Source organism: Ammospiza caudacuta, chromosome 3, assembly GCF_027887145.1.
Source record: "Ammospiza caudacuta isolate bAmmCau1 chromosome 3, bAmmCau1.pri, whole genome shotgun sequence".
Taxonomy (NCBI): Eukaryota; Metazoa; Chordata; class Aves; order Passeriformes; family Passerellidae; genus Ammospiza; species Ammospiza caudacuta.
In genome coordinates, this window is record NC_080595.1 from 34,655,665 (window position 1) to 34,669,881 (window position 14,217).

At 50.6% G+C, this 14,217-nt stretch overlaps 1 protein-coding gene across 1 annotated transcript; it reads left to right on the plus strand.

Moving 5' to 3' along the window:
• Positions 1 to 7,255: 7,255 nt before the first annotated feature.
• Positions 7,256 to 13,541, plus strand: TCTE1 (t-complex-associated-testis-expressed 1). The gene is made up of 4 exons (XM_058802659.1): positions 7,256 to 7,479; positions 9,415 to 9,983; positions 11,003 to 11,452; positions 13,365 to 13,541. The coding sequence occupies exons 1-4, from the start codon at positions 7,296 to 7,298 to the stop codon at positions 13,539 to 13,541; spliced, it is 1,380 nt and encodes a 459-aa protein (XP_058658642.1). The 5' UTR covers positions 7,256 to 7,295.
• The last annotated feature ends 676 nt before the right edge of the window (positions 13,542 to 14,217 follow it).

A 14,217-nucleotide genomic window follows, 5' to 3' on the forward strand; every position in this document is an offset into this window, starting at 1 on the left:
ATAAACAGCCTGCTACTTGCTGTGGGCAGAAAGCTCACCAGATGTGCTCCTGCAGTCCCTGAAGAGACAGCTGCTGCTGGTGTAACTGGAGAGGAGAGGGAGAGGAAGATGGAGAGGTAGAGCAGAAATGCTTGGCTGCAGGATGTGTTGGTGGCTGGGCAAAGCCAGGGAGGATAATGTTTCTAGTCCATCATGCTGGGACACTAAAAAAGGTTGTCACCCTACAGCCACAGCTTTGTTTCCAGAACAGCACCTGAATCTTCACATTAGCAGCAGAAGATGCTCTGTGGGACGTGTTCCTCCCACACAAGGCACTGCAGGACCTGGCTACTGTCCAATTTATTTGTTGTGATTTGAGGTTTGACTGTTGTTACACTGTCCTCCAACTCTAGGCAAAGCTGGCAGAGCTGATAATGCACAACACCATCACAGGTGCTGTCTAGGGGAAATCTGAGAGCTGGTAGCTGGAGGGATACAGAGGGCACCTGGGGTCTGCTGGTAGGACAGTGCCTTAGTCACTGGGGCCAGGAAGCAGCACCTTCCCTCATCCTCACTCTCAGCTGTCAACAGTGGGGATGGGAATGGGAATGGATGCAATGTTTTACCCTGCATCCCTACTCCACAGCATTTAAGTAGCAACTGCCACTGCACACCCCACTGGGAACAACACTAATGTCTACATTTCCCACTGGAAATAAATGCTAAGGTAGAGAAAGAGTTAACACAGCTATTTTTGGACTACCACTACTTCTTTTCAGCATATGATTCAACACCTGATTGCATCTATTTTGACAACTGACTGCAATATTGGGCACTGGTGTCTCTGGGAATCAATGACTGGGTAGACACAGCTGAGCTCCTTTGGACTGTGAAGTCTACAAAACATGACATTTGCATTATATTGTCCATGAGGTGGGCTAAAAACATCAGTGTTGATGCTTGCTGAAGGCTCAGCTCAGAAACTGATCACTGTTATGCAGGTAATTCAGGGGTGCTATTTCTGTGGATCTGGTTTGGCTATCTCCTTTCCAATTCAGGAGTCTGACTGAATGTGTGCATGGAAATCAGTGCAAGAGAAAATATCCCTGGCTTTATGTTGCTCTCACTTCTGCTTTTCAAGGTCTCAAAAGCCCTGGAGATGTGTTCCCAGGAGTAACATGGTCAGTGTGAGGCCAGGGTTTGTGAAGGGCTTTGCAAGCCTTCTGACCACCCCACTGTGCTAAACACCAGCTTGACTCACAGGCAGTGATACTGACTTCTGGGGAGCTGAGTGACAGAATCAGGCCACACCTAGAAAAAGAAGTACATTGCTGCCAAGGTCTAACTTTCCATCTTTGAAATTCACAAAGGAAGCCTCAGAGTCTTGATACTTTTTTTTAATCCATGCCTCTTTGCATTTATTGTTTTGTTGCTGAGCCTTTGGGGTGATCTGGGATCATGCTTTTAACATCTTCTTCATGACCAGGAGGTAAATTTTATATGAAAGTCAGCACAGCTTCCTAAAACTGCCAGCTATTATGGGACTTGCAGGACTGTCATGAGAGCTGGCACCAGTGTTATGTATGCTCCCACAGGGCACAGGCTGGCTGCACTCCTCTTGTGCCCGCTACATCAGCATTCCAAAGGAGTGAAAGAAAAACCTGTCTCAGGCTGGAAATACCCTGGGAAATACTGCAATGCTTAGATCTGAGAAACGGGAAAGAGGAGATGCATGTTTTCATCCCCTTGTTTACTCTTTATATTCCACAGCATGATGTTTGTCTTGATGAGGATTCTGGTCTTTTCCCACGTCTATAGAGGATGCTTAACAGAATGAAAAATGAACAGGTTGAGGAGAAGAGACGAACATGGAGCAGATGGACCAAGATCTTCTTGCCATCAGTGGAGTTCTCAAATTTGCTTTCCTCCCCCTCAGACCTGCCTGTGATGTCGTCTGCCCCAAAATATGAGGCCCTGAAGCAAGCCCATTTCAGGCACTGACAGCGTACCTTTAGCCATACAAACTTTCTAGGAAACGGGTATCTTGAGGATAGCAATGTATTCATCCTTTGAATACTGACTGGTACTGAACCATTCACATTGCACACCTTGCCCCATTCTTTCCATGATGCCACAGCAGCTGCTGCGGCTGCAGGAGTGTCCGGGACTTCGCCAAATGCTCCCTCCCCACCCAGCCCTCGTGGAGCATGGTGGTGAGCTCACACATCTCTGTGCTGCAAGAGGGGGCTCCTACTCCCCACGGCACTAACTCCCAGCAGCTGCACGGGGCGGGGTGACGGGGGAGCCCATCCCAAATCCCGTCCCTCTGCCTTCCCGCTGGTTCCTGGCGCCCCGCATGCCCTGGCAGCGGGCAGGCCCCGTGACAGCCGGGAGGCCCATGAAGGGAGCCCGGCGCCCTGCCTGGGCCTGGCTCGGACCGGGCCGCGCACCCGGGCCCGGCTGTCCCGAGCCCCACGCGTGCCCGGCCGGGGGTCGCGGCCCGCGGCAGCCCCGCCCCGGCAACGGCCGCGTCCGTGGCGACAGCGGCGGTGGCTAGCGCAGGGGCCGGGCTGGTCCTGGTTCCGCTCCGTTCCCTGCCCCGCAGCAGCAGGACAGAGCCGGCGGCCGAATCCCACAGGCACAGGTGCCGGGAGGGACCCGCGCGTTTCACGCCCCGGTCCCTTCCCCGGCGGTTCGCAGGTCCGAGCACACCCCGCGCCCCTGACCGAGCCCTTACCGGCGGTTCGCAGGTCCGGGGACACCCAGCGCCCCTGAGCGGCCCTTCCCGGGGGTTCGCAGCTCTGGGCACACCCAGCGCCCCAGAGCGGGCCTTCCCCGGCATTTCGCAGGGCTGGGCACACCCAGCGCCCCTGAGCGGGCCTTCCCCGGCGGTTCGGAGCTCTGGGCACACCCAGCGCCCCTGAGCGGGCCTTCCCCGGCGGTTCGGAGCTCTGGGCACACCCAGCGCCCCTGAGCGGGCCTTCCCCGGCGGTTCGGAGCTCTGGGCACACCCAGCGCCCCTGAGCGGGCCTTCCCCGGCGGTTCGGAGCTCTGGGCACACCCAGCGCCCCAGAGCGGCCCTTCCCGGCGGTTCGCAGGTCCGGGGTACACGCAGTGCCCCTGAGCGGCCCTTCCCGGCGGTTCGCAGGTCTGGGCACACTCAGCGCCCCACAGCAGGCCTCCCCCGGCAGTTCGCAGGGCTGGGTCGTAACGAAGCGGCCGCGCCGATGAGTTCCCGTCCCTCTCGGGGTCTCTGGAGAGGAGCTTGGCTGGCGGGGGGAGCGCAGGGCCGGCATCCCCCGGAGCTGGGCTGGCGGGGCACCCTGGCGTTCTCCTTGCCCTCTGGGGAAGGGAGCCCTTTCGGAGCCTCCGGGGGCCGGCTCGGCAGAGCCAGCTGCGCGCAGTGACGGGGGCTGCGGTGGGCAGTGCTCAGGTCCGAAAGAGTTCTTGGTTTTCTGACATCCCACTGGGGCAGTGGCCCTTCCCAGGTCGTGCTGACAGAGATGCGGGAGCACAGTTTTGGCGCTTCACACCGCCAGGATTACAGTGGTGACATTAACCAAATTCCAAAACGGCCAGCTGGCCTCACTCTGCCCAATCTCCCACTGCAGACAAATTTCATTATATCTGAAGCTAAATAGATTCCTCATTTGGCACCTTTTTTTTTTTTTAAACTCACTCAAAGCCCATTGCAGTGTCTCAGGCCCAGACTTAGACTGCAACACAGTGTCCTAATGAACTCTTAGCATTAGCCTATGGAGGTGCCACAGAGCATGGCAAGTCCCCACAGGTGTCAGTGGGATCAGTGGTGTTAGCCAGACTCAGGATCACTTGCCTGGACTACACGTAACAGCATTAAGGTTGGCACATCTGCAGAACAACTGGCATTTTCAGGGTGCTGCTGCAGTAGCCTAGGAGCCTCCTCAGTTAATGGGCAGGCAGAGCTTCAGTGCAAATGCAGTCTTGGCTGGAGCATAGCCACCCTCTGAAATAATTTATCCTGCTCTTACAAACTCTCCAGTAAGCACAGTGTTTACTGTTGTTCCATTTTTTTGTATCTCTGTAATCCTGGTAGGAGCATCAGCCAAAGGTCACCAGTTTCCATGCAGCTCTTTTTTTTCTGGTCTGTCTGGGATTTGGTGTGAACGAAAAGAGCAAAAATCTTTTATTTCCAGATCAAAACAGGATTAGTTGAAGAAGGTTTGTAAGGCATGTTAGTAGCAGCATAATTTGGCTGTGTGAGTAGATTTCTGTCAGTTCCTCCTGGGGAAGGGATGTGTGATTTCCTTTATTTTTTTAAAAAGTTCAAGCATTATTTACTTTTCAGTCTGATCTGGGTGTTAAATGACAAAAACTGGGAATTTGCTACATGGCTCTGTTCACTGTATATTGTCTAATAAATCCTTTTTAGGATAGGTGAGTGATGTGTATGCAGAGTGGGTGGGAAGGAGTGTGCATTAACAGTGTTGGCTTGGTTTATTGATAGTGAATTATGGCACTACCCCTGTGTTTAAATACCTGCTTGGCAAACCCAGCTCTGGAAACTGGCTTAGAGTCTCAGGTCTGGCTGGGTGAGATTCCTGCAGCCAAGGCAGAGGGGGTGAGCAGTGAAGGAGGCTCTTCCCTGGTGCTAAGGGCACCTGGCAGGTGTGCTCACCACGCTGGTGTGGTGGAATTGGATGTATTGGGAGCAGTGGCTCAGTGTCAGACCTGGCAGCACAGGCATGGGGTTGATTTGGATGCTTTGCAGCCTTGCTCCTGTTGGCTTTGTAGTGGGCATGGTGGAGTCAGCTGAGCTGACTTGCTCTGGGGCTCAGATCAAGGGAAAGCCTCTCAGCAGCCTGGGCAGCACTGCCTCAGGGCAGCTGTGTCTCCTGCCTGGACTCTTGGAGCCCATTTGGCAGCCCTGCATGTGCCATGGGTTACCTACCCTCTGAAAATCAACCTGCCATGGGTAAACAGGCAATCCCATAACCTCCTGGAGCAAACAGGAAATAATCCTAGGCTATCAATGCTGCACTGGCTCTCCCCAACAGCTGCCTTTTAATGATTGTTTCCAAAAGGTCAAGAAAGCCATCAGAAGCTCCAATCAGCTGTGATTGGCCTGAGGGACAAAATGATACAGATGCTTTTTGAATAGGACAAAGGACTGAGCAAGGAGAAAACAATTTTCCCAGCCACTTCTATTAATGCCACCTCACTGCCTTCTAGCTATGTTTTGCCCTTCCACAGAAGTCCATCAAGCATCAGGAGTTGGGTCTCAGCTGGGTTAGTGTGCTGTGGAGAATCAGGTCTCTTCCCCCTGAAAAGTGACCCATCATCATAGCACCTTCCATAGGCACAAGGACCTTTGCAGGGAAAGGATTCCCAGCATTCTCACAGCTGCCTAACACTCACTCCTTCTCTCCCCATTTCCACCCTGCATCAGATCAGGCTCCCTTTTTCTACAGCCTTTACCTTTGTCATCTGTACACTACTGCCTCCCAGGAAATACAGCTTCCCTGTCCTTGGCACCCTTCATCCTCCTGCTTTGGCCCAGAGAATGCCCTGCCTCTGCCATCCCCACCCTTTCCCAACTGTCCCTCTCAGGCCTGCCTTTGAAGCAGCCTCTGCTGACATATTTGCAGCATGAAGCATTTGCTCCTCTCTTCTAGACCTCAGTAATTCACAGATCTCCTCTCTTCCCTCTTTTGCAGGCCCTTCCTCAGATGCCTTTAGGAGGGGGAAGGAGCAGAGGGAGTAACACTAGCAAAGCCAGCTCCAAAGCTTTCAGGGACAGGGCAGAAGCAGCACCAGCTGGGAAGGCAGAGGTGAAAGGAGCAGCCTTGTGCCGGGGAAGGAAGGACTAAGGTGGTTCATCTAGGGACCACTGTCTGGGTCACATCCCTCACAAAGGAGGAGCTGGTTGGGATCAAACCACCCTTCAGGTGAGGGATATGGTGGCCAAAGATACTACATGGCAGTTATCCTTCCACAAGATCCTTTGACCCTATGGTGATGCAAGGCCACCACTGCCCTGAGATATCCTCTTGGTCTTGCAGGGAGGTGTTCTCACCTCTGGCATTGCCATCCACCTCTGCCTCGTGCTTCTTTTAGGTGTCCTGCAGCCTGAAACTGCCCAGCCCTGTGCTGCAGCCCTGTTAAGTCCCATTAGCCCCAGTAAGGATCAGCATGGGTCTGTATGCCCTGGGGGATGCTCACCAGACCTAAGTGCTCTTGTGGAACCCAGAACTCAAGGGGATGCTTCTTTCCTGGTGTCTTTTCTGCCTCTTTCAGACCGGCTGGTTAGAGAACCATTAGGACTTCCAGGCAATAACCATACGTGTGGGATTCTGAGAGCACTGGCCTTGAGGCTGGAATAGGAAACAGCAAATGGAAAACTTTGGTCTGGGAAAGCTCTGCAAAGTTAATAGGACCACGCATCCTTCCTTCTGCTCCAGGCTGATTCTTTTAGCTCATATCTGCTTAGGCTCAGTGTGGTCTGAACAGGTCTGACCCATCTCATCAGTTAATGGATGTTTGGAAGGAGTTCAGCTGGAGAATAATGGAGAAAAGCAGGAAAAGAATACACTTAAATGTATTCATCTGTAAAGCACCTGTCTTTAGAGAGTCATAAGAACAGGCATACCGGATCAAACCAGGGGATAGCTGGCCCAAAAACCCATCTCTGTCAGTGGCTAGAAGCAGACACCTGGAGAAGAGTAGAAAAACAATGCAAGTATGTGTTCTTTCCTCCAGCACTTTCCCCACCTCACGCTGTGTTCAGCTGCTCACACTGAGCCATATGACTTCTGTGCGCTTCATTATTCTCAAAGGGTTTCTCTATCATGGACTTTTCTTAGAGTCTGCAGACTCCTAACATCCACAGCATCCTGTGGCAAGGAATTCCCTAGTTCAACTGCAGCCTGTGTGAAGAACCCTTTGCTTTAGGCCTAGCTCCTGCCAGCTTCCCCTATTACTTTTATTGGAAAAGGCAGTAAACAATCAATTCCTGTCCATCCTCTTCAACAGCACTCTGAATTAACACCACGTTATTATCTCATTATTGCATGTCGTGCCTAGAGACCTCTTTGCACAGGGTAGGGTATAAAGATGAGGCTCAGTAATAGTTGTTTGGCTGCAGTGCTTCCAGTCCAAAGGAAAGGTGGCAGGCAAAGGGCAAGTGTGTTACGGGAGAGCAGTGTGAGCTGACCATTTATGTTGCCAGCTTCTTTCTAAAGCTGCCTTTTTGTTTTGCAGGTAACCACTTAGTTTTGCAGGTAACCAAGGAATTTTCCCCTTGCTTCTCCTGAAGGAGAAGTAGGTCCTGAGCAAGGATGCAGCAGCCAGAAGCTGGTGATAAGAGCAGATCCCTTCCCTCACCGTGTCCACCTCAGGCCAGCCTCACTGATGTCTCGTTCTACACACGCCGCTGCATCACCGAGGATCTCAGCTGGTCCCTGGTCACTGTCCCCCCCCTCACGGAGCTCTGCCTCCAGCACATCGCTCACAATTTTGAAAGTAAGTGGGAGCACATTTACTCTAGGACATGTGGAAAGAGGGTCAGTCCCAGAGAGCAGAGGGTCAATAAGGCAGGCAGATGCATCTGAAAGGCAGTGTGGCACCCAGCCCTGCCAGAGGAGCAGATGGGGAGAAATATCCCCTTGGGCAGTCAGTTAAACAAACTGTTTCGTAGCTAAGCATGTATCTGTACACTCCAGGGATGGCTGTAGTCCTCTGGGCAGCACTCCAGGATGTGACTCTGTACTGACCTTGTTCTATCACATCTTCTTCCATCCATGCTCTTATGGACTCACCTCAACCATGACTGGGGCTGTGCAGTTGCTGTTTCCTGCTCTTGATTCGTACAGACGTTAGGGTAGCGCTCAAGGATGGGGCCCTGTTGTACTGAGTGCTGTACAAAGAGATGCAGAATTGCTACTGCCCAGAGGAGCCATCATCTCAGTATTGTATTCACAGGCTGAGCCCTCCTCCATGGCTTTTGGTGGTGATGTGACAAGTTATACCCTCAGGCAGGGAATGTGCTTTTGAAGCAGGTGGACTGATGAAACACAGCAAAACAGAAGAAGCGTGTCTCATCTGAGAAAGAACTGACTGGGAGGGAGAGAAGAAGGGCCTGTCTTTTTGGCTGACTCAGTGAAGTGGCAGCAAAGACCAAAGATAGTTTTAAGGCTATGTCCACACTGGGACTGTAAGACAGTACAAAGAAGCTTAGTGCTGCCTTATGCCAGGAGCTGAAGGTACTTGAGGGTCTGAGCTGGGACAACCTTGCAGTCCCAGCAGCCTGATCAGTCAGTTTGATGCCAATTGCATTGGACCTGCACTGTGCACACATAAAATCTGTGTGCTCATTTTCATGGGGACCCTCGTGCTGTTACCTGAGCTGTGAGGCTGCACCTTGCCCACAGTGGGGCCTGAGTGAGCCTGAGTGAAGCTAGCCCAGCCCTGCCCATACGTGTCCCACCTCTGCTTGTGTCATGGGACTTGGCAGAGAAGGTCACCGCAGCGTCAGCTGTGGCACACTGGAAATAGACTCCAGGAAGAGGCTGTGGTAAAACTGTCAGTGTCCTTAGGAAGGGAATGCTCCAGAAATTGGGGAACTATAAAGCTAATCCTACTTTGTGTTTCATAATCTGGTTTCCCGTGCACAGATAAGTTTCTTCACTGATGATTTATGTTACTCAACACAACTGTGTATGCATGACCAAATATTCATGGTGCGAGTACATGTGGCTTTTCTCTGGCATTTCTGGGCACAAAGAACTTCCACCAGAGAAGGCAGCTGTGACAGAGAAGACAGCTTAGGACAAGCATTGGGAAAGAGACTCAGGGGAAAGAGTACCTGGGAAAACAGAATTTTTATTTAAACAAGGTGGACCTAAAAGCTAGGAGTGTGCCTCAGCTAAAAGGAATAGGAATCAATTTGAGGTAAGACCAATGCTTGAATTAAGATAAATAGGCACAAGGACCTGCATGAAAAGCACACAGTTGTTCTCAAATACTGTTCTTCAATATGCTTAGAAACCAAAAGGGAGAAAGTTCAGCAAATGGCAGGCCAAGCTCTCCCATCACTGTAAGGCTGAATTAGTTCTCTTGGGAACAGAATTCCTGCCCTGAATATAAAACCAAGATTTTTTTGGCATTCAAACCAAGTTGAAATGGGGAGCACAGTGTCTGGTGCAGTTCCCAAAAATTATGAGAGTAAACCAAATTGCACTGATGTTTCGTTGTAAAAGTTAGAAATCATACATGGAAATGAATCCTACATGTGTTCTGCCAACTTAGCTCTGTGCTCCAGCTGCTGGCAACCAAGGAGAGAGCCAGTGCCATCAGAGGGGAGGGCATGGGCACACAGCTGGGGGCCGGGGCAGAACCATAGTGCCAGCAATTGTTCCTATGCCCAGACCAACCTCTCATTCTTTTTATCTCTTCCAGACAACCCTATTTTGAATGATCTTCTGCCTGAGCACCAAAAGAAGGTGGTGGAGAGGCTCTCCACCAGCCTTCCACTCTCTGTGACTGCCAACAGAGTAAGCCATGAGGAGTACTGGAAGAGGTGCTGTATGGAGCGCTGGCAAGTGTGTGACGTGTCCAACTACGGGGACAGCTGGAAACGGATGTTCTTTGAACGTCACCTGGAGAACATTCTGAAGTTTTTCATCCCTAACACCACAGACCCCGACCAGGTCCTAGACCTCATCCCGCTCTGCCAAGACTACGTGCGGAAACTGGAGATCAATCAGTTCCTGCCACCTTTGCAGGTGGATTCAAAGGAGGAGGGCCATGACCTCTCTGACGCAGAGGATGAGGCTGAAATGGGTGAGGTCTACAAGCATCACTACAACCTGAAAGAGCTCATTACTTCTCTCCCTCACCTTGAAGAGCTTCATCTCATTTATGATGTGAAGAGCTGTGGCATGAACTTTGAGTGGAACCTCTTTAACTTCACTGAGCTGGACTGCTCCAACTTGGCTTCTGCCCTGAGGATGTGCCGTAACTTGAAAGTAATATACCCCAAACTGAACCTTACTGCCTCAGCTAGATCTTCAAATTGCCTGTGGATAGAAATACAGGGACCAGTTCTGCTTGCTGGTACCACCCTTCCTTTTGCAAGTTACAGACTCTGACAGAGTGCAGAGATGTTAACCTGCTGGCCTAGTGCTGAGTATCTTGTTCTGCCATGTCCTTGTTAGAATGGGTTGTCAGGGGATCCGTGAGAAGAATGTTTCCTCCCACAAAACTTGTTGCCTGTAGCGTAAGAAGCAGCAGCACTCTACTGTTTTAACTCTCATATAGTTCTGGGAGGCAGGAGAGGAAAAGTCCAGAGGGAGCTTTTCATAAGGAGCTTTTGGTAGTTTTGCTCAGTAAATGCATGTCAGCCTCTCCCAGAGGAGAGAGGACCCCCAAGAATAGTGTGGGGAAACACTCACACTTGCCTTAGCAATGAGGGATAGTGCAGATACTCAGCCCCTCCAAAACATCAGTGGGCATTGCTATCCAGAGTGGAGCAGGAGTGAGCTGGATGAACTCCCCACAGACTCTCATACTTTGGGAAATATGGCTTCCAGAAGAGTAATTACCTCTCTTGTGGCTATTAGGATGCCCCAGGCACACAGGACATTGTTCTGTGGTTATCACTGGTGCACGTGTTCATTCAGACAGGTTTGACTGTGATCTGGGCTGGGTTCTGCTGCCGGTTGCTGCAGATGTTTTGACAGCTTTATGTTGCTTTAATTTAGCCCCCAGTTAGAGATTTTGTGCAGTCAGAGGAAAGGAACAGGCATTTCCAGGAGGCAAACCCTTTTTCCGTAGAATAGGCATGGGACATCAGTGGCATGCCCTGCTTTCTGGAAGTTTCAGCCCACTAGGAAAGCAAATACTTGAGCCTGCTAGCTAGAGGTGTCTGAAGTGAAGGGAGATGAATCCTGTCTGGTGGACCATAGGTTTAACTCCATGATGGTTTTGTACAAAGCTCAGTCCAAAGCCTTGGCTGTTGTAGTGACCCTGGTTTTTATGCCCACAGGTTTTCAAGCTGACACGAAGCAAAGTGGACGATGAGAAGATCAAGCTCCTGGCCCGTAGCTTGCAGTATCACCCTCGCTTGTTGGAGCTGGACTTGTCCCATAATCTCATCAGGGACCACGGGGCACAAGCGATTGGCAAGCTGATCAGCCACAGCAAACTAGAAACCCTCAATCTGTGTAACAACCAGATCTGTCACCTGGGGGCTCAGGCTCTTGCTCAAGGCCTGGCTGAGAGCTCCACCCTGACCTCCCTGAACCTGCGCCTCAACTTCGTGGAGGACAAAGGCGGGGAGGCGATCGGCCGTGCCCTGCTGACCAACACGAGCCTGAAGTGCCTCCATCTGGGAAGTAATAACCTGTCAGAGCCAACTGCAGCAGTGTTCTCCCAGGTCCTGGCTCAGAACACCTCTCTGACAAGCATCAACTTCTCATGCAACCACCTGGGGCTGGTAAGAGAAGCCTTTTCTGCCTGCAGTCTGTGAGCCTGTGTGGTGGCCTTGCAAAGCAGATCCTGAGCCTGTCTCAAAGCCACAGAGGCAAATGCATCCCTCATTTTGTATTCTTGCAATGATAACAATCAGTTGTGAGCAGGGAAGAGACTGTAGCAGATGTCAGGAAAGGGAAGGACACCTTCTCTGCATGAACATGCATTTACCTCACTTGTTACATCTAGCTCTGTTCATAGGGCTGAATCTGTCTTTGAGGCTTTGGGCTTTTGGGCAGAGAGGGATTTTCCCCCCAGGAAACTGAAAACCAGGAAGCATGTCTGTGAAAAGTCACAGACGCTTCGCACATGTGAGCGTAGTTAATGATAGGCAGCATGAGATGAGGGTCTCGTGCATTTCCTCTGTGCTTTGGATCTGCTGTGCCATCTGTCACTCAGCAGCACACAGATAGTGTCACCCTTCCCAGAATTTCTCCTGTCCATCACATGCTCAGAGGAGACTGTTAGAAAATGGGCTTGGTTGTTGAGCTTCTTTAACTCACCCTGCGGCCTGGGAGCGGTGTGGTGGGTCAGGAGTGTCGTGTCTGTGTGCTTGTAAGTGGCTCCTAAAACACAGGCTTACATTTTCTAGACAGAAGAACATCCACAGATCTTACTACATCCCTAAGAGCTGCAGTATGCAACATGCCCACAAACCAGACCGCTTCTCTTCTGCTGATTAAAAAGAGCTTTAGAAATCTGAAACTAGACAGCCAAAAGCAATCATGCTGGCTTTTAAACTTTCTGTGCTGCCTCGATTATTCTCACTGTCAAATAAAGAGACAGCAAGACCAGCTGTCCCTGCTGGCAGAAATATTGGCATCAATGTGTTTGACAAGGGTTTTAAAAGGATTTGATGGCAGAAAACCTTTTGTGAGTTCTGAGTTTTATGGTCCTGGATGTGGAAAACCATTTGAGTTTAATGATAGAAGGGGGCAAAGGTTGGAAAGGATAGAAGGATTTTTGTTTAGTAAATAATTATCTCTGTGCTTAGAATCTTCCTTCTGATGAGCTCTCCTGTTACCCATTTGTGAAGTTCCATGGCAGCCCAAAAGGTGGCTGGTAATATTATCTTTGGGAACATTGGGGGTTTTGCTAGAAATGCATTCAATTCTGACCTCTGTAGCCCATTAAAAAGAGACGTCCTCCCAGACCTTTTTGCTCTGTCCTTTTTGGCAAAAGGGCTAAGAGGCAGGGTGTTGGGATGAGAGGGCCATCTGGATGGAGGAGAAGGGGCAGGAAGCGTGTTTGGTACCTGTAAGAGAATAGCAACAGCAGAAAAAAATTCTGGAAATTGTCACATCCCTAAATACAGTGCTTCATGTATGGGGGGGGAACCTCTCTCTGGGTGGGTGCCTCCCAAAAGCTACCTTTTCTGTCTCATGAAGGGCTGGTCTTCAGTTCCATGAGATACTCCTCTCAGTAAAGCCAACCCAGCCTGGGAAATGGCATCCAGACAGAAAACTGCCAGTTCTGGGGCTCTCACAACTGCCAAGATGAGGAACAGCACTCTAATCCATTTGTGCCCAGCCAGCAGTAAGCTGGGAACCAGGGGACAGGGGGAGCAGACTCCTCTCAGGTTATCATTGCCAGATGTGTTACTAACCAGCATGAGCTTGAGAACTCCTGACATGGTACCCAGAGGGAGTCATTAGCATGTGTCATGTCACAGAGAGCTACATAAGGTTACACTCCTCCTTTGCACTTCTCCTGTGAGCAACATTTCGGACCTGGGTGGAGGCCTTTATCCCTTTTGGCACCATCTCATGGACCTCCCACTGGCAGCAGCAGAAGTTGCCCTGGGGAGGAGGGAGAAGGAGCAATACACTTCTGTTTTGGATGTCCTCCTTTAACCATCCCCTCTGATCCTTTTGCAGGATGGTGGGAAGCAGCTGCTTGCAGGGCTGGCAAACAACAAGACTTTGACCGAGCTTGATCTCCGCCACGCAGAGGTGGAACAGGAGACAGATTTCCGCATTCACGAAATTGTGTGGGCCAATCGGGAAGCAGTGAGGCTGGCATCTCTGCAGCACCCCAGCACTGAACCCCTCTGAATAAAGTGCTCCAGGGAGCAATGGGCTTTGGGTGTGCAGTCTTAGAAACACTCTGCTTCAAGGTCTTGGTTTTATTTGCTTTCCTGAGAAACACAACTTGTGGCTGCCACCGTAGCCACATCATCCAACCTGTGACTTCATTGGAGACAGACACTTGATCTCAAGGCGCTGTAGTGGCACCACAGAGCAATCTGCCTCTTAAGGCCTCTCTCTCACTGCACCCTAAATCTCACCTCCTGTGATGCTTTTCTGTGCTCCAGCAGCAAGCTTATTTCAGGCAAGTGAATATTGTTTCACCTGTAAAGCAGCAAAGATGAAGTCTCTGCCACCTAAATGGTCTAGTCCAGACCTAACTTAAGGTTAGGTCTGGACTAGACCATTAAGGTTTTGCTGAGGAGGATGTGAGAGGCATAGAGGATTGAGGGAATGTTGTTTCTAGTTCCTCAGCAGCTTTTTCTGGCTATTGCTCTCCTCAATAATCTATTTGAATTTATAGTAAATTTTTCTGGAGTCTGATATGGGTGGTGAAAAGTAAATAGAAATAAATTCAATAACTCAAGAGGTCTTACTACTGTAGTTTCCTGCTTTGGGCTGCTCTGCTTTTAATCAGTGCTAGCCTGCTTTGCAACAGGTGAATTCTTTACAACCAGATGCTTACCTTACCTAGTAGTGCTCT